The sequence below is a fragment of the Lathyrus oleraceus genome, chromosome 1 (assembly GCF_024323335.1).
Source record: "Lathyrus oleraceus cultivar Zhongwan6 chromosome 1, CAAS_Psat_ZW6_1.0, whole genome shotgun sequence".
Lineage (NCBI taxonomy): Eukaryota > Viridiplantae > Streptophyta > Magnoliopsida > Fabales > Fabaceae > Lathyrus > Lathyrus oleraceus.
The window spans coordinates 419,066,624-419,091,991 of NC_066579.1; the positions used below are offsets into that span (position 1 = coordinate 419,066,624).

General features: G+C 34.4%; 2 protein-coding genes across 4 annotated transcripts; both read right to left on the bottom strand.

Annotated features, from left to right (window-relative positions):
• Window positions 1-7,271: 7,271 nt before the first annotated feature.
• Window positions 7,272-11,702, bottom strand: LOC127078103 (uncharacterized GPI-anchored protein At1g61900). 3 transcript variants are annotated; one of them, XM_051018762.1, is made up of 8 exons: window positions 11,312-11,702; window positions 10,519-10,707; window positions 9,830-10,435; window positions 9,462-9,707; window positions 9,307-9,318; window positions 7,980-8,126; window positions 7,845-7,895; window positions 7,272-7,734 (listed from the first exon to the last, which is right to left on the bottom strand). In XM_051018762.1, exons 1-8 carry the CDS (start codon window positions 11,409-11,411, stop codon window positions 7,664-7,666), a joined length of 1,422 nt encoding a protein of 473 aa, XP_050874719.1. In that variant the 5' UTR covers window positions 11,412-11,702; the 3' UTR covers window positions 7,272-7,663. The 3 variants fall into 3 exon arrangements, 2 of the variants coding, with proteins under 2 accessions (XP_050874719.1, XP_050874720.1); XM_051018763.1 differs by lacking the exon at window positions 9,307-9,318; XR_007787826.1 differs by lacking the exons at window positions 7,272-7,734; window positions 7,845-7,895 and adding an exon at window positions 8,923-9,051 and having other exon boundaries at window positions 9,131-9,318.
• Window positions 11,703-19,455: 7,753 nt separating this feature from the next.
• LOC127078134 (uncharacterized) lies at window positions 19,456-20,430 on the bottom strand. The gene has a single exon (XM_051018765.1). It carries the CDS (start codon window positions 20,076-20,078, stop codon window positions 19,686-19,688), a length of 393 nt encoding a protein of 130 aa, XP_050874722.1. The 5' UTR covers window positions 20,079-20,430; the 3' UTR covers window positions 19,456-19,685.
• Window positions 20,431-25,368: the final 4,938 nt, after the last annotated feature.

The following is a 25,368-nucleotide window of genomic DNA, read 5'->3' on the forward strand; positions in this document are numbered from 1 at the left end:
ACTTGGCGAATGGGATAGTTAGTTTTTACCATTACGCGATTCTCATAGAAGTATGGTCTAAGTTTCCTTGCAGTTATCAAGACCTCAAAATCCATTATATCGATCTTCTGGTACCTTGCTCTATCACATTTTTAAACTTTAATCATGAAATAGATAGGTTGTTCAATTTTGTTTCTTCTCCTAGATGATCACAAAGCTCATCATTTGATTGATGAGTGACAGGTAGAAATAGAGGGGTGCGTCTGATTCTAGGCGCATCAATATGGATAACTTCACTAAAATGACTTTCATATTAGCTAACGCCTCCCCTCACTTGCTTGTCCACTCAAAATTATCCTTCTTTTTCAAAGTTGTGAAGAAGTTAAATATTTTTTCATTTGCATAGGAAAGAAAACGAGCTAGGGCGGTTATGCTCTCAATTAGTTGTTAAACCTCTTTGACGCTAGAAGGGATCCTTGTGTCGATGATAGCCTGGAATTTGTATAGGTTCACCTTGATCACTCTTTTGGTTAATATAAATCCAAGTCATTTACTTTCATGAATGTTGAAAGAGCATTTGGCGGGATTTAAGTGCATGTTATACCTCCTGACTGGCCCCAAGATGTATTCCAAGTCAGCGTGGTGGATTTTCTTTATGAAGTTTTCACAATCATACCACTTATGTAAACCTCCATATTTTGTCATGTTTGCTTGGAGATTACTATGCTTATTAGTCTCTGATACATGACACCCGCTTTCTTCAGTCCAAAAGGTGTGATATTGTAGTAATAGTTTCCATGATTGGACATAAACGTCGTTTTGGGCGTGTCCAAAGGATCCATTTTTATTTGATTGTAGCCAGAGTAAGCGTCCATAAAGCTCAAAGTTTTATAGTTTGAGGACCTACCAATCAGTCTGTCAATCTTGGGTGACAGGTATGAATTGTTAGGGCAGACAACATCCAAGTCGGTGAAATCGATGCACATTAACTGTTTCTCTCCACCCACCTCGCGATTCTATAAGACATGGGTTTAACTGTGGATATGATGGAGAAGTGATGACAAACCATTATGGTGTCTATTCCGGGCATGCTGACAAGCGTCAGGTGAACAAGTCGGCATTCCTTCTTAGCAAGGTAAACAAATCTTCTTCTTCTTCTTTGTAAGTTAGTCTTTCCTTATAATTCTATATTTTGGGTTCTAAATTCACAACATTTATTCCCTGCGCGCCTGGTTGTAAAATAGCAGTTACAGCCATCCCCACTCTTCTTATTTAGAGGCTCTGCTGGTAACATTCTTGGATGGTCTCTTGATCCCCTTTTATTACTCCCACCTGACCGTTAGGTAAAAGATATTTTATGCTCAAATGCAGGGTTTACTTAGTGGCCCTTAACAGGTTGAGGGCGGCAACCCCATAATGATGTTTTATGATAATGAGGTGTATACTACGAGGATATCTGGCCATGATTGTATTCACTTTCTCATTTAGTCCGAACATTATTTCGAGATTTATGTGGTTGTTCACTTGTACCTACTCGCCAGAAATCTCGACTAGGAAACCTTGAAACGTCTGGATGTCATCTGGATCAAGTTGGAATCTCTCACGTGAATCCTGGAACAAGATATCTATTGAGTTTCTAGCGTCAATCAATACCCGCTTTATATCCCACTTGTCGCAATGAACACTGATAATAATTGGGTCATTGTTGTGAGGAAGGATGTTGTCAGTGTCTCCTCCAACAAACCCTCTTACTATGGTATTAACATCCACATCCATATTGGTAGGTGTTGTGCACCTCATTCTGCCACCATGTTTATGAAAGTGATAGTGGCGGTTGGTGGACGAAAGATGGGTGTGACCCAGGATTGTTTTACCTGGGGACCATGATGGGCTCCAATTGTATTTTCTAAAAAAGTACAATAAGGGACAGTCCCTTATGAGTTCCCTTCATATTAGAATTATTTTGTATGATGTCAAAACTAGGGTACTTTAGCATTTATGTATGTTGGACGGTATCTTCTGAGTCAAAATGTGTATCTTAGCATTAGGAAGCATAACAACCTTTTGGAAATAGTAGAGAAAAGGTTTGAAAAGATTTCATGCATTAAAAACTGATTTTTATATGAAAAATAGGTTCATGTGTCGACACACACGTGCTATGACTCGACACATAGAAGAAAAAATTTCCTATGTTCGACACATACGAGTTACAGGTCGGCACATGTAAGTCATTTTTGAAGCTTTTGGCTTATGTTTGATGTGTTGCCTCTACAAACCGACACATGCATCGTATGTGCCGACACATGATTTACATATGTCGACATATGCATCAAAAATCTTAAAAATTTGCATTATTTTCTAAATCTTTTGCATTCCGTTTGCTTTTATCCTGCACACGCATATGTATACTTCATTCATGCATAATTTCTTTTAGTGGTTTTGAGAAAATCACAAACGAAACCTGGATTTCAAAGAGTGCTCATAGTCTTCAACCTACATTATATGCATACATACAAATAAACTACACATAATCATTTTTTTGTTTGAATGTCATCTAGAATCAGTGTTGATAACGTCTAATTTAGGTTGATTGAATTATAAATTGGGTCGAGATCTTTTAGGGTTTCAAATAAGAAAACCAAACTGAGGTTTTCCTTCAAGATCAATTATGGATTTGAAGGTTTTGGACAAGATTATGCAAGGTTGGGTTCGATCGAGTGAAAGCTTTGAAGAATGAGGGTTTCTAGCAAAGGAGTAGCGTGAGACGGTGGATCAACTTGGTAAATCTTAGGTTACAAAAATTCGCAATTTGGATTCGATCGAGTGAAAGGTTTGAACAACTGAGGGTTCTTGCAAAGGAGTAGTGTGAGACAGTGGATCAAATTGGTATTGTTGGGTGACTTGATAAAGCTCAGATCAAGGAAAGAGAAAGTGTTAGAATCAACATCTTGTTAGACTATGGCACGAATCTAGAAGGGGGGGGGGGGGGTTGAATAGATCCCAATTAAAAACTAAGTGGGCGCTACCAATTAAAAATTGGTTTTGAAAAATTGTTTTAAGTGCGGAAGCGGCCGAGGAAAATATAGTCTAAAACGAACTGCTATTGGAAAATCGGATATGCGTCAAGCCTATGGATTAGTGATAATGTGGAATGAGAATCACTACACTAGTCACTCTATCAAAGATTTGTTTCACTAACTAGGATTCCTAGTTCCAATGATTCAAGGAGCAAACCAAAAACTAGATACACAACTAAGATAATTTTGGTTTAGGCAAATTATCAAACACTTGGTGTGTAAAACACTCCAAGTGATATTTATGTTGAGTAAGTGATTCCAATTAATCTAGTACACTATACTATTGTACTTTGGATTCAAAAACAGAGTTCTAACCTCTTACTCAATTAATATCAAAGTTTGATAAAAGTGCTTATACAAAAATCACTTAATTTTTAAGCTGAAAACAAATATGCAGAAAATTAGAGAAGACACAGATTTGATGAGGCAGTTCCCCCGCCGTCCTCGCTTCGGGGTACGTCTGCCCTCAATTCTAAAACTAGAATTGAGATGATTTAATAGATATCACCTGTTGAATTTAACCGTTTATACAAGGATTGCAAAGCAAATATACAACAGAACTCTCAAGACGTTGAATGTTGCTTCCACTCCTTGTTCCTTGATTCAAGATGAATCAAGTCCTTCGATTGTTGTTGATAGACCTTCGATTCCAGCCCCTTTGTTGAATAACCCTCAGTTCTTCAAACCCTCGGCCCGACTGATCTCAACTACAACAAATCGAACCCGAATTTTTCCCTTCAATATCACTGAATCCGCTACTAGACTGATGAAGACTTCCTCTTCTCAATCACCTTCGCTCAGCTGAAAATTGATGAAGCAATTCGTCCAAAAACCCCCAAAATCAAACCTATCTTGGAGGACAAAACCCTAAAGGTTTTATTCAAGAAAAAACCTGTCACAAGCTTCAACCCGAACCGAATTCCCCAATCACGGCTTCGAACCTTATCACCTTTAACCAATCACAAAGCACCTCAAAAATGGTTGTGTATAGTTGATGTGTTGTGAGATGTTGAAGATGAAGATGAAGAATCTTGGACACCTATTTCACTTTTTCTTGTTCTTTGAACACTTGAATCAAAATATCAAAATGCTAGTTGATACAAGTAACTTGAAATTCTATTTATAGTAACCAACCAACCAACCCACTTAACAACTTTTCAAACAGAGTGGGAAACATCAGAAAACTGAATTTGCGCACGAACGGTCGACCATAGCAGGACTATGCGTCGACGCATGACCTGCAGTTTTGGTCAGACTGAACAATGCTTCAGTATGCGTCGACCATAGGTCGGCGTGCGCTGACCCGTGGTTCATGCGCTGACCCCTGCGGTCGACGCAAGCATCTTGTGCGTTGACCCGTGGTAAAAGCGCTGTGTTCATGCGCTGACCCGTGGGGAATGTGATATGTCATGCGCCGACCCTGCGGTCGACTCATCCCCTGCAGATCTGCAAAAAATAACATTTTTGTGATTTTCATGCCTTTTGTCATGACCACACTTTGTCCACATATGTTGTACAAAATATAACAGTACAAATGAGCAATGAAAAGGATATGATAGGTGATACGTTGCATTTGTTTTGTAGAGGTGGAATCGACATTGCCGATTCATCCATGGTGGTCATTTGTCATCATCGAAACCTATGATTGTATGTTGTATGACAGTTTGCCCTTACAAACATCAAACCTAGAATTTATAGGGTTGAATTATTACATTTCTCTTGTATTCTACTTTTGCAAAGTAAGGTTAATTTAATTATCTCAATTTGAGTTTGAATTGAGGGCAGACGTACCCATAGCGAGGCTGATTGGGGAACTGCCGAAATAAATCCTTGTGTACCCTCTCTCTCTCTCTCTCTCTCTCTCTCTCTCTTACATTTCATTTGTAAATTGTTAAATTCACCGGTTGTGCAATCAATATGTTTGGCTAAACTTTTAGATAACCTTTTGAAAGAGGTTTTGTTGAGTTGATCACAATCTATTAGATTATGGTTGGATTTGAAGATCAACAAAACCATACAAAATTCTAAACGAAATTGATTGCACACAATGTATTTGATAATTTGTCTTTATAGTATGTTTGTGTATTTTATCATTAGGAATAATCTTTACTATTAGAGTAGCATTCAAGTGATTATGATTAAAAGTATTGTGAGTAATTTGTTCTCATTGTCATCACTTTGATTCTATATACGCATTCGAGCTTTTCGATAACGGTTCAGTTTAGACGATTCGATCCAGGTCATTTCCATAGCCGTTAAAATTTTCAAAACAACTTTTATTAACTTGGTTTTAACTTGAGATCTATTCACCCCTCCCCTCTAGATTGTTTCCTATCCTCTAACAATCCTCGTTGTGCAAGGCTGTTTGAGATTTATGGATTATGGTGTGCTAAGATCTCGCCCTCATAAGGGTAGTGGAGAGCTCATGTATATGTTTATTAGGGAATTCCGTGATCCATTTTCTCTTATGTAAACATGGTGTATATATATGAGATCGTTTGGGCTTGGACTTTAGATTTGAGAATTGTTTTCCTTAACCTTAAAACATGGAATATACGCATGGATCCTCCTCCCATCATGGAAGAACTAGTTACCCCCTTGACTCCTTCTCTAAGAAATTATCCCTCATCTATCATGTAGCCACGTGTGCTAGGTGGTGCCAATTGTGGATTTTGATCTAGGCCCTATCGAGCGATTCACCTCGGGCGAACCAATTCAATTGGGCGACATACAGGTCAATTTCGAGCGGTTACTGCCTTTGCACTTGAGCTCGCCTAACACACATATACACATACATAGGGGTGTGCATAGTTCAAAACTCAAACCAAATTGAACCAAATATATGGATTAGTTTGGTTTTTAAAACCACTTTGACAAAACCGGTTTATTTTTTTAAAATCAGTTTATGTTTGGATCGGTTTGGTTAATAACCGGTTTACACTTAAAAAAATAGATTTTGTTTGGATCAATTTTAAAACCAAATTTCCCTCAAATTTAGTTTTCATTCCAACAACTTCTTAACTCTATCCAATCGCTTTTGAAATCAATCACTATTCGTTGGCGAAGAAGAAATACTACGAAACTGTAAAAAAAATATTTTTAAATTTCAATCTGAAAAATCAAAATTGAGTAATTGTCTATTATATATATATATATATATATATATATATATATATATATATATATATATATATAATTTTCTCTCATATATACATAATTCTCTTTAGTTTCACATTCTCAAAAAACTGCTCTCTCTTTACATAATATTTTATAGTTATCATTTTCATGACTTCATCCATCTTCACTTTCATTTCACAAAAGTGGAAGAGATTTCTTAAAATAAACATGAGTCTAATGAATGAATTAATTTAAGGAAAGAGGCTAGTAATTATATAATTTCAACCTATAAAAAAGTATTTACTATATTATGTTGAATGTGGGAGGAGAGACTAAACACATCATTTTGAGATAATGAATTTAAACACAGAGCTTTATTCAAGAAAATATAATTAATGTGTATTTTTTTATCTTATCATAGAAAACGATAAATATGACTTTTTTTATTAAATATATATTATTTTAATTATCACTTATGAATAAAAAATAGAGAAAAAGCAAAACACATTATATTTGAAAAGTGGACTAACCATTCATATATTGGTTTTAAAAAGTGGATATTGATTTTTTGTGATTTTAATAAAATGGATCCGGGCTAGTTTTCAAATCAAATAATATGGATTTTTAAAATTGATGCACCATATTTTTAAAAGTGGTTCTTATGAACCAATTTTTTTTCACACCCCTACACATACACCTAATTTGTTGTTGCTTTCTCATGGGATCCCTCTACCAATGTCCTGCAAAAGTTCAATATCTTTCTTGCAACACAATATAAATAATAGTGTTAATACAACTAGATTAATTACAAATAACATTGAAAAATATATTGAGTTAGTATGCTACGTGTATGTCTTCCCATACAAGTTTTTCGTAATTGTCCAAAACTTCATCACATTTTACATTTCGTTTTGTGACATTGATGGGAACTAAGCCATAAATAGAAATCCCTTTGAAAGACCTCAATTTGTTCTAACAATCTTGCTTTTATTGAGATGAAGTGTTATCATCATTATGAAATGAACCATCATCCTCGTGAAATGAATCATCGCTATGATCAGAATGATCCATATTTACTTATAAAAAATGAGAATAACATTATAATCAATAATAATTAAAGTAATATATAGTTTACTGGTTAAAGAAAATTCATTAAACATTACATAACAACACTAAGTACTACTAATTACAAAACCACCTTCAACATTAATTCAGGTATACATTTCAATCTCTGACATGTAGGTTATTGTATAACCTATGCTTTCTAAATTTCATATATACAAAAAAATTATTGCACAAGCACATAATAATCATTAATCAATAAGATCAGAAACACATCAGGCTTCACCTCCAACTCGGATCTCTCTGTCATAAAACCAGCTATATTTGAATGACAATTAGCCTTTGACATTAACATCTATCCATCCGAAAGCCCTTATCGTTGAAGGACTAGTAAGGCTGCGTCTAACTAACAAGAAAGCTCTCGCAAGTTACACGAGTGCCATTACGAGAAAGAATAAATTGACAAGAAGGAATATCAGCACGTCGTGACTGTAGAGACCTGCATAACATGAAAAATAAAATCATCGATATCGGTAAGGTTCGTTAAACAGTGTTTAAGAACTTCATAGATTACTGGAATAACAGAATAAAATGAAAAGGTTCTCTTACAACTTTGACCAGATGCTGCGGCAGCAGGAAGGGCAGGTATGTTGATGATAGCTGCAGTTACAATAAGGTAGAGTTGTGAACAAAAAAACTTCATAATTAAGTAGTTTTCAACACTCAAAGAGGGTATATGCGTACATTTATTGCACGCCGATGAAGAAGATCCTTGAGATGTAGAAGGCCAGGGAGCTGGGATATTGTCGTTTAGATCACAAAGGAAGCTAACGCCAGAAGTTTGGTCGAACACGGCGTCTGAAGGCAAACTAGGTAATAGACAGCCATATTCTGTTTTGGGAAGATAATGCAACAAGTTAATTCAAAGCATTACATTAAATGAAAGTGTACAATAAATAAAACATGCATTTCAAAAGAGAGTAACTGAATTACTTGTAACACAAACAACAACAACCAAGTCAGCGTTATCCCACTAAGTGGGGTCGACTACATGAATCAACTTTTGCCATAATGTTATATCCAGGACTATGCTTCCATCGAAATTGTTAATCTCGAGATCTATCTTAATAATTTCTCTTATAATCTTTCTAGATTTTCCTCTTCTTCTAGTTGTTTGACTTCTCTTTATCTTATTTACTCTCTTTACCACAGAATCTACATGTCTTCTCTCTACATGCCCAAACCACCTAAAAGTCTATTTTCCACCGTCTTATCTACTATAGATGTTACTCTAACACTCTAATATTTTCATTTCTAATTATATCATGTCTAGTCTTACCACACATTCAACGCAACATCCTCATCACCGCTACACTTACTTTATTCTCTTGTTAATTCTTAACCGTCCAACATTCTATCCCGTACACCATCGCAGGTCTTATCGCAATCCAATAAAAAATTTCCTTCAACTTGAGTGATACCTTTGCGTCACATAAAACCCCTAAAGTCTTCCTCCATTTCAGCCACCCCAGCTTGATATTGTTCTAAAATTCTAGAAATAAGGTTTATTTTGCTTGTGTTACAAGAATCTTCTGAGAACAATTTGGTTGTGCAGCTTGTGCTAGAGGCAAATCATACTCTCTAATATAAGAGTTGTGTTCCAAACTGGGTCCAGAAGGAAGTTTACCCCCAAAGTCCATCAGCACACGCGCATTACACCTCCTAGAATAATCACCGACTGATGAATATCAAGGGGTGATCCACCAATCACAGAAAGAATCACTCAACAACCTCAACGGACTTCCCTCCATAACTCCTGGAAAATTGCATTAACTTCATCAGGACCCTTGCACTTAGCAGAAAGGTATGCATCATTCTAAGTACCTCTCACTCACCTCAATATTTCCGTGACTTGAGCGTCTAAGTGTTTACAAGTACACATCGTCAATGTACGCGCAGATCAATTAAATGTCACAGAACCTTGTTGATAGAAGGATTAAACATACACATTTCGGATGATACTTGCAAATAGTATATATTGACACAATAATAGACAGCATTATGTAGTTACCTTGATTTGCAACTGAAGCATCCACATTGTTGATTTTTCACACCAAGTTGAACAAGCAGGGTGAAAAAATGAAACATTAACATGAGACATGAAATATTATAGGCATTAAGTGTTATTGTGTTGCATAGTAATGTGAAAAGAGAAGGAAAACAAACCTTGGAGTGAAAAATCCTTAAGGCTTATGTGACAAAGACTATAAACATCATCGACAATTTTCGACTTTTTTAATTTCATTGCCAAAGTTTCTGCACATCCCAAAGCTTGCAAGTTAGTAATGAAACTCTGCTTCTGCAAGTGAGACACATAACTTTCCATGGTATCACAGCAGGCTTTTTTGTTACTTATCCCGTTGCCGCAACCCTTGGCAACATGCTTTGCGTCAGGCAAAACAAGTGGACAAACTGTGGCAGAAAACAGACAAGATTTAAGCAAAAAATTATGCATCAAGGAGCTAGAAGGATTAGCATAACTCTTCGAACTTTGTCACGAAGGAAAAATATAACGTTTTCATCAAACGAATTACCTTTGTTGATATTGCAATTAGACAATCCTCTGAGAACTTTCTTTCCGTGAGACGGCTCAAGCTTACTAGCTATCCACCGGAGTACTATATTTCTACAATCATTGACCCGAATTGAATGTTCGGGTAGAATACGTGATGCGTCTGAGTCCAAAGCATTAGAACCCTTTGATGCAAGTTTTGTAGCTGCTTCTAATATAGCACTGTGACAATATTGGTAGCAGCATTCTTTCACGGGATCAATGTTCTCACACGCTTTAAGCAGCTTAGAAGTATTCACCATGTCATAAAAATCATTCACGTGTTTTACCGGGCAAGATGCCTCCGTCAGATTCAGAGAATCAACCGAACATATTTGCTTCAGATCACCATTTGCACCCTGCCCCATTAAAATTTGCTCGACGTCCGAAAGGCAATGTTTAGCAGCGGTCCCGTTTAAGGCAAGTACATTGGTATATTTACTGGATTGACCTATGAGAACAGTGAGAGTGGCTTCCAATTGTGGACAGCATATTACGTTAGCCAGAACAGGCGCAAAAGATCCCCAGCAGTCAATTGCCGTCACACTTAGCAAACTTCTGGCAGCGGTGAAGTTCAAAGTGCAGAGTCCTAAAAGATACATCGATAAAGACAGTGAGAAAGAGAGATCGTTGAAAATCCAAAACGACGACAGAAATTATTTAGAAAATGACCTGATAACTTTGGGATAGAAATATTGGTGAATGGAGTCAACGGCGAAGGCGCAATAAGCGGAAGAAAGGGTTGCAGTCCTTGCGGAGCACCAACTGGTGCGATTTGGGGGAACATGGAACCCACACGGTTATCCAATTGAATGCGACCTTGCGCATGATCAACTCTACTGCCATGGGAATCACGCAAACCTGCGCCGAAATACAAATAAGAGAAAATAAAGTTCATGAATGACTAAAGTAAACTTCAATATACATCACGACAACCTCTTAAGCGTTGCCGCAATAAGGCCTAGATCATAGAAGCTCCTTTGTCAATATGATCATAGATCAATAATAACTACACTTAGGCCTGTCTAGATAAACAACATTTTTGAGCTAGTTTAAAGTGCTTATCATGATAAGCACTTATGTATAAGCTATTTCCATAGTTAAATTGCTTTCATATAAGCTATAAGCTATTTTCATCGGCTACCCCGAGAAACTTATGGAAAGAAGCGGAAAACACCTTATAAACAATGTCATAAGTTGTTTCCATAAGTTCGCTCAAACAGTCTCGCAAAACTTAAATAAGCCAATCTAAACATAACCCTGAAATAACTCCAAAACCCTAAGTGTGGCCATCCCACCTCATAATAACAAACATTAGAAATTAACAGCAGGAGAAACACAAACATAGAATAATGCAAGTAAGTAGTAGTGTTGATGAAAGCAAGAAGCAAATAAAGCAACACAGAAACAGATCAATAACAAAATAGCCATTTATAGCATCAATAAAGTGGCAAGAAGGACTTACAAAGAAGAAGAATGAACAAGAGCAACATATTAAAGTTCTTGATATCCACAAGAGTTAAAAGGTGAGTGAGTGTATGCAATTGAAGATGAAAAATGAGCATAATTTGAGATCAAAAAGGAAGAGTGAAAGAAGATTCAAAAGTGAGTGGGGACTATTGCAGCAAGGTTTCTCACTCTCTCTCTCTCTCTCTCATTGTTAATAGCTGTAGAGAGAGAGAAAGAAAGAGAGTAGACCCCACCATGAACAATGATCTGAGCTTACCATAACTACCGCATTTACACACTTTTGACACAACTAGTTATCTCGCACGAGGCAAGCGTGTGAGAGACAAGTAAAAAGAGACATGATGTGTTGTGTTTGTGTTTAGTGTTTATGTTGTGTTGTTGGCGCTAACTCATGTAGCAGTTGGTAGATACAGACATTTATTATTGAGACAGAGGTGTTACTCCTACCGGTTCTGTTTTGGTTATTTATCACCCTCTAGCATTTAATCCAAGGCTGTTCTTTCTGGATAATAACCTATTTTGAGGATGATGAAATTTACTTTATACGAGCTTTTTTTTAATCAACATCACTTCCTATTAATACATCTTTCATGTGTTTTCTTAACTTAACCAAAGATATAAACTCTGAAAATATTCAACTTAAATAAATCTATGATTTTTTATTTGTTAGGTATCACTCCAAAGATTTTCTTGTCATCCACTTATATTTGGACTTAGAGAAGTAGCACATCACATGGCATAAGAGTGTGTTTTGAGATTGTATAAACAAAAAATTATTTTGGAGACGGAGTCAATGACATGGGCACGATAATGGGTCGGACTCTGACGGATTTTTCAATTTGTCAGAGTTCTGTTCGAATTTTTCAGTTCATTTATATTGGACTTTGTTGTTTTTGTTTGTGGATCCGTTTATTAATGAGTTATGTTTTCAGCTTATTATGAATTTGTTGAGTTTAACCGTTATAAATATGTATCTTTATCATTTTTGTTTTGACAATCTTCAGAGCTTTAGAGTTAGGGATAGAGATAAAGGTTTGAGAATTATACTGATAATTTTAGAGAGGTAATTGAAATTCTTTAGTGCGTGTTCTTTGAATTTGGGAATCTCTTGGAAATATTTAAGAGAATTGAAAAACAATTCTAAACATTTTGCCCTTCACCGATTCATATATAGAAAGTTGAAGATGTTGGAAAACACTTTGATAGAAAATAGGATTTGTTCTTGGGAATTCGGGTGAGTATTTTTTTAGGTGAGTATTTTTTTAACTCATTTGTAACATTTTGTAACAAGTCTTGAAAGTATAGTGAATCTGAGAACTTCCCTCTTCTCCGGAAAAGATCGTTTGATCGAACTAAGTAAACAAGCTATTTTGTTTCTTGTCTTTTATCCTCTTCTGCCAAGTTAAATTGTGGTCTTATTGCATAAAGAGTTATTTTTTTGTTGAATACCGTTTATTTTGGTTGTCAATGTTCTTTGTCTTCACACATAAAATTTTTAGGTTTGATTAAACCTTTCAATTTACAACAAGTGGACCCTACAATGGGGCAAATGGATTTTATTTACAAGTGAGTGTCATGGGTTCCAAATGGTAGATTAAGAAGTTTTTTAGAAATAATGATTTTGGGGTGTGGAAAGTGAATATGCAAGCAATTTTAACTCAATAAATTTATATTGAAGCATTGTTGCATGTACACCTAACACAAGCAAAGAAGATCAAGATGGTGGATAATGCCAGAAGCGTAGAGGTATGTCCAAAAATAAAATAGGTTTGGCAAGTCAAGGTTAAAATGTATTATTCGTAAATGTAGTGGTAAAAAAGTACAGGTTTGCATGTCACCCCTGCAAAGGGAATGAGTCCTCATATGCCTTCATTGATATATTATGATATGTGTGGTGGTAAGGGTTTCCCGCGACGATGATAAGCCATGTACAATGGTGTTTTTTTGTGGTTTAAAGGTCCTGCTCACATTAGGTGAGAGACTCTGTATATGAGTGGTGTTCTTAGGTATAAGCGTATGTAGGGTGTGATCTGTATGAGTTCATATCTCTCTCTCCCCTTCTAGAAGAGAAATATTTATATATGCCTCATCTGTGGGATATGCCTCATTTCATCCTGGGAAAATCAGTTTATCCACTTTTTCTTACACGCGTCTTCCAGATGCAAAGATTTTCCCTCTTCTTTTGGCACTTACCCTATTGGGTGAATGTATGACTTTCACTATTGGGTTTCTCATTTTTTTTAGGGAAAACCCTTTCTTTTCTTCTTCTTTCCCATTTCTCTTTTTCCAGAAAAATATACTAGTCTAGGAATCAAGAATGGTGTCAAATTCCATATTTTATATGATATTCAGAGTAAAATTTTGGTTTGCCTCTGTTCAATTTGATTCGAGTTAGGATATGTACATGATTCGAATCATGCACACAAAATCTCAATTTTTCATGATTTTCAAAATACTTTGAGATTTTTCTTTCAAACTAACTTGAACCAATAACACACATGGTTCTTATTCCACTAACTCAATTGACTGAAAGCATCATGATCAAGCTCAAATATAACCATTGATTTATGCATGCTAAAAATGAATCGATTAAAACATGATTCAAAGATAATGTGTAATTATGGAGGAGATTCAATGAACAATAGTAATTAAAAACGAAAGCGATAAGACAAGTAACAAGGCTAACGTATTTGGGTTCTCCCTTGAACGTGTTAGGGACAGAGAGAAGAGGTATGGAGCTTCACTTATGCCATAGACCTCTTCAAACAGAGAGAAGTGATGATATGCTACTTGTCTGATATATTAGAGACTATAACTATATATGTGATGATAAATCGAAGTTCCTATTATTCTAAAATGAGTGACAATTCTATTGAGCTCATATCAATTAATTAAAGATATAATTAATTATTTAATTAAAAATAAAATTAGTTTTATTTCTTGATGACTAACAAATGAAGACATTGAATAGATAAATAATTAATATAATTAAATAAAAATATATGTCCATGGAATATAATAATTAAATTCAATATTCAAACAAAAAATCATCAACAAGATTCACCAAATTAAAGCAAATGAGAGAAGCCTCGTTATTGCATATTGTATTCCATTTAAAGCATTACAAAGTGCTAAGCATAATAAGCACAAGAAACTTATTGTTGATACATTATAATACATCATGGACATACACAAACTTGTAACCATATAACATAATTAAACACTATTTACATAATGCATCTCTCATAATTTTAACCTTTAAAGTAGATGTTATATTATGTAATTCATTATTCAAGGATAACCCTCATTATTCAAGGATAACCCTATATGGATCAAACTGTTACTGTTTTAATCACTTAAACAACATGATCCTGTGGAAGGAAGTGACAAACAGGAACAATTCCAGGTTGAACATTAAGCACTTGAAAAGCCAAATGTTTAGGATTCCATTGTGATGTATCAGTATGACAAACAACAACAATTTTAACTCTATTTCCATCAACACCTTCCAATGGCACTGAGTAAACTTTAGTTGTGTCTGTTTTATGACAGTAAAAACTGCATAAGTGAAAAGTTTACTATTTGTGATTTGAATCATGTCTAGATGTGTGGCTCGAGTCAGGCAAGGTGTGATTTGAATCACACTTAATTTTTAAGAAAGTTTGATTTTCATGATTCGAATAATCATGTATGTATTCAAATTAAGAGGTATTGTGATTCGAATCACATACTTCTATAATACGAATGAGACTGATCGAGACAAATTCTTCACTTCTAAGTAGGTGTCTGATTCGAATCACAAATTGTCTAATTCAAATCAAGCCATAATATAGTCTTGATTTAAGACTTCTAACTTATGATTCAAGCTACACCCAATATTTTGACTTATATCAAATTTCAAATGCTAAAAACACATTTTTATGGGTCCACTTCTAATAGATTAATTGTAGATGTATCTCAAGGTACATGAAAAATGAGTTTATAAGATTATAGTCAAATTACAAACAAATTATACAAATGTGATAAATCAAATTACATACACACAGAGATAAAAAAATGACAAAAGATGAAAATAAGTGTTACTGACTACAATGCAATTTCACTAGATATTCAGGTTATACTCACCCTAACCATAATTGCTTAATACAGGAATCCTTGATTGGTTACTTTCTGCTCTTCTCAACTGAGTTCATCTCCCAAGGATTCCATCATTCAATCGAGAGTTCCATTCAGCTCAATGGGAGCATGGGTCATTCGTCTGACCTGGTGACTCATTCCAACACTTCTAGGTTGACTCGACTTATTTCTAACTTGTTAGCTCTCCCTGAGTTACAGATTCCCCGGGGATTTGGTGCATCTCTTCTCAAAAGCATGATGTGAACTTCGGGTCCTTTACTAATATAATGCTTATTTACACACCATGAGCATATCATCTTGATCCAGCCTATTCTACTACAACTCGCATGATCTGAGTCGTGCACAATTTCTTATGACCGAGTATAGATTTGAGAGTCCAACCATCCCCTATAAATCATAGGCCACATATTATACATGTTAGTACTCAATTGTATAGTGTGGTGTTTATAATACCCCAAATTCGATTAGTTATATTAATTAAATTATTTATAATTTATTTGATTAATTGGTATTTTTAAATTATTGTTATGAGATTGTGAGGGGTAAGTATCCTTGGAATAGAGGTATAGAGAGAGTAAGAGGTTGATTTAGTTGTTTAGAAGTTATTAGAATTTTAATTAATTATTAAAATAAATAGTATTTTATTTAAATAAATAGTAAATGATAGAATTTGGCCATTTGTGAGGATTGGAGAAAATAGGTTGTGAAAATAGAGAAGCTAGTAATGAATTGGACAAAATTCATAATTAAATAAAGTGATGTGAGACTATATATTCTAAAAATAGGGAGAAATCTAGGTTTTTAGAGAAACCATATGACAAAAGTAGAAAATAGGCAAAAAGGAGAGAAAGGGAAAAAGGTAGGATTTTGAAGAGGGAAGTCATAGAAGTTGTTTGTTTCATCATCAATTGCTGGAAACCTAAGGTAAGGGGGAGAAAGGGCTATCAAATTGCATGAAGGGTAGAGATGAGAGATCCATACTCTCTTTAGGGAAATTGAGATGTGATTGTTTCTGAATTTTCTATGGAGTTTTGATGTTATTGACTGTTTTATTGATGAATTTCGTATGCCTATATGTGTATTATTTTCTGTTTTGAGATATTGATGTTTTCCACCATGTTTGAGAGTTTGGAAGGTTTGGGATAAACATTAATTGATGAGATTGAACGATTTTGTATGTAAATTTGTGATATATTGTGAATTTTCTATTTTAATCATTGAATAATTGTAGTATGTCAAATTCTGAGATTAGAGGTTTTTACGGAATCAAAATCGGAGGTCTGGAAGACCTCTAACAGTGAAATTAGTAACTCTATGTTACAGGTCTGTGCGTCCTCGCTTAGCGAGAGAGGGTCTCGCTCAGTGAATCGTATCTTAGTGAAGAAAATCATTGTCTGGTGACGCTGACAGCACAACGTTGTTTGAAAATATCGTAACTTGAGTTTTAGAACTCGGATTGAGACGCGGTTCGAAGCGTTGGAAAGATAATGCAAAATACTATAACTTTTGATTCGTAGGTCTAAATGATGTGCCGTTTGAAGCATTAGAAATATAAAGCTCAGAGCTGGACATTGGTAGTACTTTGTGAGATAGTTGAGAGGTAGTCATGTGCCTATTGTAGAGATGTTTGTGCTGACTTGTGTGATCGGTTAGCGGATCATTATGGTTATACGATGACGTGTTGTTGTTTTGATGAAGTAACATGAATAAATTCTTATGAAGTTACATTTGTTGAGTGGCTACTGTTTTTTGTTGTTTATTGATGTTATAATATTAATTAATTATTGCTCATGATGAATGATGTGGAGCATAAATGGTGAGATGTGTATAGTGAATCTTTTGGTAATAATGCATATTGTTGAGAGTCATGCATCATGGTGTACGCACTTTGGTTCAGTTTTGGTGTGCTCTGGTCTAGTGGTATGGATCGAGAGTGAGTAGCTAGTTCTAGTGAGGAATTAGTGAAGTATTACCTATGGTGATAGTAATGAACTTTGGGGTACACTGGTCCTACGGTGGGGATCGGGATCGAGTAACCAATTTCAGGTGGGAATCAGTGAAGCGTTACCTATGGTGATGATAATGATTTGGTGTGCTCTGGTCCTATGGTGGGCATCGAGAGCGAGATGAACTTGAATATTCATGAGTACATATGCATACATGATTGCATATGTAGTTGATTGTTCATGATGTTGATGATTGGATGTGATTATGTAATTTTTGTCATGAATTGGGTGTGAAAATATGTTGTTGATGGTTATGTAATTAATGTGTGCTTGATGTGTATTCTCTACCTTAATATTCTTTATACTGTTTATATTGGTTTGTTGTTTCTCACCCCATTTTTTTCATGTTGTCCACCATGGATATCTTACAGATACTCAGGAGTAGAGTTTGCTGCAGTAAGTGGAAGTTAAATTTTGGAGTTACTTCATTTAGTTCATAATTACTTAGGAGTCTTGCTATGATCTTGTAACATCGGGGTTAGGAACGTTTGATTGTTTTATGTTTTGTTAATTGAGAGTCATATGTTATACTTTTGACCTTTTGAACTTATGTCAGTAGTGGAGACTTTTGACACATTGCTTTTAATTCAAATAAAGTATTTTGATGAGACTTAAGTGTTTGAGAAACATGCTTATTTAATGATTTTCCGTTGCGATGATACCGTAAGTGAAGGTGGGCATGTGATGACATGTGTATTAGAATGTTTTACTTTAATTGATAAATGTGGTAGAACATATGTTATTTTATGATGAGTGACATCATAAACGTGTATTTTATGACAAATGCTTGGATTATTCTAAGATTTATTTGTTTCGGGGTTTAGGATGTTATAGTACCCAGGTTATTGATCGACCTATTCCAACTCACGGGACTTCATTCCCTTTATATTCGGACATACATATGGAATTATAGATAGCGATTGGAACAATCACATATCCTTCAACTAACTAACAAGATAACTTACACATCTCATGCCCTACAGAGATGATGTGGTGTTGCATAAGTCCGGTAACACTCACATGTCCATGCATATCATAGGTAAGATATACAATGACTATGAGTTTACGGTTTCGTGCTTATCCGAGTGAATCACCTGAAATTCCATATTGTGACCCACTCATCCTCTATAGGTGCAACAACTACTCAACTAGAGATGACTCATTGAATTCGTCACCCCGTGCCACCTTACCATTTTGTGATAATCCTTTTGTCATCAAAAGTGCCTTGCAGGTGGTCTAAACTGGTAGGAATGACTTAACTATGACAATCCTTTTACTCAATCCTTCACCCGTAACATACTACTCCCTTTGTCCCATAATGAGTGACCCAAATGACCATTTCATACAGATTAAGAAAAAGAAATAAATGAAAGAGAGAGAATGTTATTTTTACTAAACTACCCTTATCACATAATGAAAATGATGAAAGTAATATTAATTAGAGGGTAAAATTGAAAAAAGTGCATTGGGAATTCATTTTAGGACAATCTTTTATTCTAAATAGGTCACTCATTATCAGACAGAGGAAGTAGACATTATGCTCTGAGTTTTCCCATCATTACTTTTGTGCTCACCTACAAGCAATTTCTCGCCAACTCGCAAAATATCTTAGTAGATATATTAGAATACTTCTTCTTCTCAATTACAATACTCTTTAGAGTTTGGGCGCTCACCAAAAATCTTATTATTCCCCTTTAATTATTAAATTTCCATAATTATTCTTTTCCATCAATCACACAATCTCATACCTGCCGGTCTCATAAATCTTCTTCCCTTTTTACAATAAGTTAATTTTTTATAACTTAGCTTATATGCTTTTTATCAAACACTTCATTGAAACAGAAGAAAAATACATTTAGATTAATCTTATTTTATAATTATATTCTTCACTAAAAAAATTAACTAAAATAGTCACTAATTCCCCCAACAAATTTTAAGGGTCCTTTTATTTTTTTAATTTTCTAATATTTTTTAATCCTATATACAATCCCAAAAATAAAAAACATTCTTTGTTTTTCTCTTCTTCATAAAAGTAAATAAACATTCTCAACCTCTATGTATATCTTACAATAGAATACAAACCGAAAACAGAGAAAAAAAATTAAATAAAAAAATTTACTGAGTATATATAGCTTAGCTGATTTTGTACAAGTAAAAACTTCCCAAACTTTTCCTCAACCAACTTTTACTATACACACCCCACACCACCACCAACATTAAACCTTATCAATTAACCTCAGGAATACTCTGCAACACAGGCTTCCATGTCCTATGATGAACATCATGGTTAACATGATCTCTTGCATTTAACAAACCAACCAAAACTTGTTCAGCTGAAGCATGTCCTGTTCCTCCTCCAACACCTTGCTCCTTTCTCTCTCCCAACAACACTGCAAGCTCTTTCTTCGATATCTTAATCTTCACTTTCCCATTACCATCCGAAGAAGCTCTTAATGCACCTAAAAGCTTCTCTTTCTCTTTCTCTTTCTTCTCTGAACTCACTCCATGAACTTCATCAAACACCTTGCTTGAATTCATCCTAGGATTATGTTTCGATGTCAATGAACCCCAATCGTCTCCCGCCCATTCCATCGACGACGGCGCGCAACAATTTCCCATATATATTTATTTTTCTGTGTTGTCCAACAATTTTTTCACAGAACTAAGAAAACCTAAAAACTTTATAAAAAATTTATATATATAAAATCAGACATCAGATACGATACGAACACGAAGAAAAAAACTATGAAACCTTTTTGTGACAATGTTGAAGTTTTGTGTCAAAGGAATGACAAGAGAGATTTATGAGGGTGATAAGTTTTGATATTTATAAGGGTGTGATGTAATATAAGGTAGTAATAATATAGAAAATTGACTTTAGAATATTTTTAATTAACAATTAGATTAAATAGTAATCCATGTGGCAGCTAGATCTGGTCACCTGCATATGTGTATAATGGTTATTGGTTTAATTTCATTGACCAAATTAATTTATATGAATTTAATTAATTAGGTTAATAGATATATATGACGTGTAGGACCCATGATGAACAAAAGTACTTGATTTGGTCTCTTTTCTTTTTTTGTTATTGTGTGAAATGAGAAGGAATAGCATCTTTGGAAATGCTAAGCACAAGTGAATGTGAACATGAATTTGTGATTGGAATCTTAGACTTAATCAGGATGTATTTTGATTTAAAAGATTGCTAATTCCATTAATTTACCTTCACGTGTGGGCTTGGTATATTAATTACTTTGCGTAATCTTGTGGAAATTCACCCTTTTTGATTACAAATATTACTTTGCGTAATGATTTAATCTTCTAGAGTTTAGACTATAAATTGCTAATTTGTTAGTTGCGACAGTTTACATTATTCCATTCATTTCATAAATCAACTATTTAAATCTTGTTTTAATCATTAAAAATGTTAATTTTTAAATATTTTGAATAAATCAATTAATTTATATACCTAATTAATTATATTTTTATAGCCAATCCATATCACTTAAATATTGTTTTATGATTTTTTTTTATTGAAGGTGTTTATTGTAATATATGTTTAGAGAAATACACAATTTATTGTAAGGAGTTTTCAGATTTTAAATATTAACATGATTTTGTTATATATTTTATTTAATAAATTTTGATAGATTAAATATCTGAAAAAAAAAATGTATGTGAATTTCTCAACTGATTCAAAAAAAGAAGATTGACAATTAGATCAAAATATATTTTTATGTAGGTGGATAAGGAAAAAAATATGTGTATATCTGAATTTGATTAAAAAAATTTTACCGTAACTTAAATCACTTTAATTAAAGTGATCAAATACATAAATTATCATAATTCTACTCTTTTTGTTTAACACTTTTATTTTTCTAGTATTTGAGACAATAACTCTTAAATAACTTTAAAAAGGTTGATTTTGTCATTAAAAAAATAATAGTTTAGTTTGTTTATTTTTTATTTATGTGAGATTATTAGTTTTTTTATAGTGAGAATAATAGTGTAATTTAAAATGATATCTTATTTAATGAATTGAATTATTATTTTTGTATGAATTATCTGTGTGCGGATAACTATGAAACAAGATCAACTAAGTGAGAAACAATTACAAGAATATGACGCATTGATTGTTACAGTTAGTGGATAATTGTTTGGGGTGAAATAATATATAGATAACTTTGAAATATTAATTGAAAAAGAGAGTTCAATATCAAAGTTTCGTCATCGATAGTAAATTATTAGTTACGTAAGTGTGTTTTGTAATTGTAAGAATGTTATTGGAATTGAACCAAAGAGAATAATCAACCATGCATTATTCTAATTCTATAGTCTGAATGTCCAAAGATTTTTAATGTTTCAACTTTGTTGATGCTTGCATATAAATTAAAAAAATCTTACATGATTTGTGTATAAGAAAATAAAATAAAATAAAAGGGTGTAACAGCCACTTATATTGGTTGTCTAAGCTGGCTAGATAGCTATAGTGTTCTGTAGAGCACTATGTGTCCCATTGGTGGTTGAACCCATGTGCAATTTGTCTAAACTTTGTGAGCAGAATATTTGTAGTTTCCTAGAAGGAGGATTCATCAATTCCTTATCTAATGGTTTCAATTAATAATTGAAGAAAAACAAACCAAAATGATGACATTTATTATATCAATATAATGAATCACATGTTTTTACGAATTAAATATATTAGTATACAAATTATGCATGACTTTATAATATTGTCCTTTATAGACGAAAGAATTTTTTTTTTAAATGGAAGAAAAAATAATAATAAATGATATAGAGTATGTTGGAAAAAAATATTTTACTGGAATTGTAAAGTGAATTATAATTTGGGATTAATATTTTTGACAAAGTGAATTATAATTTGGGATTAATATTTTTGACAAAGTGACTTATAATTTGGGGCAAGAGGAGAAATAAATTAGAACTGGCATGCCATTAGGGCTTAGAGCAACCAAACCTTTTCATTTCTTTGTAGCACTTATTAGTTCGTCTAGTTGGTGCACAAGAATGAAGAAGAAGATGATGGAAGAGAAAGAGAAATTGTAACTAACTTTTACTCTCAGATGAAAAAAAAAACGATTACAATGAATTTTTGTGTTACAAAATGAAACTCAAATTAAAATCTAAATGCAACTTGAATGTGAATTTAGATTAAACTTCAACACAATCCCTTAGTTCACATTCAAGACTAAAATCAACAACACCAATTTCATCTCTCAAATGGGTAAAGTGTTTAGTCTTGATTGTTTTGGTCAGAACATCTGGAAGTTGCTTCTGAGTGTTACAGTGAATCACTTCAAGCACTCTATTCTGGACCTGATTGCACAGAAAATGGAACTTCGTGTCAATGTGTTTGATTCTTCCATGCAACACTGGATTCTTGGTAAGACTTATAGCTGATTTGTTGTTAATCATTAACCTCTCAGACTTGCTCACCTTGATCTTCAGATCCTGCAATAAGTTCATAATTCAAATAGCTTGATACGCAGATAAAACATATGCAATGTACTCAACTTCACAGATTGACAATACAACTACTGGTTGCTTTTTGGAGAACCAAGAAATGAGACCTCCCAGATACTTGAAGAAATATCCAGAAATATTTCTTTTGTCAACTCTGTCTCCACACCAATCAGAGTCTAAATAATATATCAGCTCTGAATCAGATTTAGCACCAGAAGGGAACAAAACTCCATACCTCAGTATCCTGACAACAACTTGGTAACCACTTTGATTTGTTCATAAACCTACTTACCATTCTAAATGCATATGAGATGTAAGATCTGGTGTTACAGAGATGTCTCAATGAGCCCACCAATTGTTTAAAAGTTGTAACATCTATGTTAATACCTTAGGATTGGCATTAATTTTGTAAAACAAATAATGTAATCATCTCTGTTGTTTTAATATGTTGGGTTGAAGAAGTTCAACATCTGGACCAACATGTCATGTACGATGTCACGACATCATGCCTGTGACATCGTACATGTGTAGAAAACTGAATTAATTAATTCAGTATATATTCTGGGATTAGTGAGGATATTTGGTGAATATCCTAACTTCCTTGTGGAGGTCTTAAAGACTCAATCAGAATATAGAGGCTCTAAATATGGAGATATATATGGAGAGATTTTAGGAACTAAAAGATTGAAGACCTTATTTGTAGCAGAAATTTTCTACTGACTTTATAACAGCAAAGAAGAAGTTTGCTGCGATTTCACAAGGCCCAAATCCAGTTGGGTGTTTAGGTTATAAATAGCAGATTGTAACCTAGGTTTCATAAGCCTCTTAGAATGAAAAATTAGGGGTGTGTGTGAGGTAAACCTCCCAACCTATGGGAAGGTTACCATGTGTTTCTTAGTGCTCGAAGGCATGAGATTATTTATAACTCAAAGCCTGTAGGTAAGAGTTTGTTATGGTCTTGAACGAAGCTGTGAAGCAAGTTCAAGTTGTTTAGCATTACATTGTTTTTGTAGTGATAGGAATGGAAACTGGAGGTTTCTATCTAGGAGTTCCTAGGTATAGATTGCATTGGGTAGGGATTAAGTGAAGAGTTGTAAACGGGGGAGTTTAACTCTGAATTAATACTGCTGATAGTGGATCTTCTTCCTGGCTTGGTATGCCCCCAGAGTAGGTGATGTTGCACCGAACTGGGTTAACAATTTCCTGTGTTTGTTTTCCTTCTGCATGTTATAATCCTGTCTGCCTTAACTTAGCTTGTATTTCAGTCTGCTTATCAAGATAATATCAGACCTGGTACATAGCCTTCTGTTTGAATGTCAATCAGAATGTTTTGACATTCATCACTAACAGCACATACTGAATAATAGGCAAGTTGGTTTTTCTGCTTCAGTTCAATATTTCAGTCTGGTCTCCAAGAGGATAACAGACCTGGCCAAAGGATCATTGTGAAACTGTCAAACTGGATGCCTTGACAGTTAGTCATGTATGTTGATACTGAAGTAGAGACTGGTTAGTCTTTTGCAGTACAGCAAATTTAGCACAGACTGTTTTCAGGAACATAACTGAATCAGCATGAGGTATATGTTATGACTGTCAAACGGAATGTTGTGACATTCATTCCTGACAGCATGTGCTGAATTGTAGGGTGATTAGTTTTTCTGTTTCAGTAATTTTCTCAGGCTATTCTTCAGGAATCCAACAGCTGAGCTAAAATCCAGGAAACTAACAACTGTACTACATTAAATGAACCTAAGAAATAGCCTATTTGTTAGCACCCTACTAAGTGGAAATTATATTAACTTGTTCAACCTTTATTTTAGGAAATTCAAGTACAAGGCCAGCAGACTGGAATAATGTAACAGATGATGTTCAAATCACTATTGAGACATCTTGCTGATTACTGTGTAGGAAAATAACAGAAGTTAGTGCTATGGTTGATCTCTGCTGAGTATTTCTACCAGATGCACAGAACTAGGTGTTCCTCCATTCTAGGGTGATATAGAAGCAGATGTCGTGACATCTGTGAACGTGAGCATATTAGTACAGGGTTTAATTTGTATAACTGTCTTGCTGTATTAGTTATAATGTTGGATCAGATGTCATGACTTGGAGTAGAACATCTGAACTCTGACTAAGCCAGAATTTCAAATGGTATCAAAGCAGGCATCCTGTTCTGTTTCTGGATGAGATCCATGGGTGATACTTTCTGGTATCTTGTAAGGAGTTATGTTAGTACTGATGTTGGAACCTGTGGAAGGTTTTGTGATTTACCTGAATGGTCCCTTGAAGTAGGTGGATGGATTATTCATGACAGGAACTGTGTGTACCTGTCTCTGGAGGTTGGCAATTGGCCTTTGTGTGGGACAGTTGTGCTAGTATTGAATCATATTCAAACTTGGTATGTTCTTGGAGGCTGATCTGGTG

Excerpts from the sequence above, each read along its gene's own strand:
- LOC127078103 (XM_051018762.1), bottom strand. The coding sequence starts at position 11,411 with ATGCTCATTTTTCATCTTCAATTGCATACACTCACTCACCTTTTAACT. Across the intron at positions 10,436-10,518 it reads TTCTATCCCAAAGTTATCAG|GACTCTGCACTTTGAACTTC; the intron begins GTCATTTTCTAA and ends TGTATCTTTTAG. Across the intron at positions 7,896-7,979 it reads TTCATCGGCGTGCAATAAAT|CTATCATCAACATACCTGCC; the intron begins GTACGCATATAC and ends TTGTAACTGCAG.
- LOC127078134 (XM_051018765.1), bottom strand. The coding sequence starts at position 20,078 with ATGGGAAATTGTTGCGCGCCGTCGTCGATGGAATGGGCGGGAGACGAT.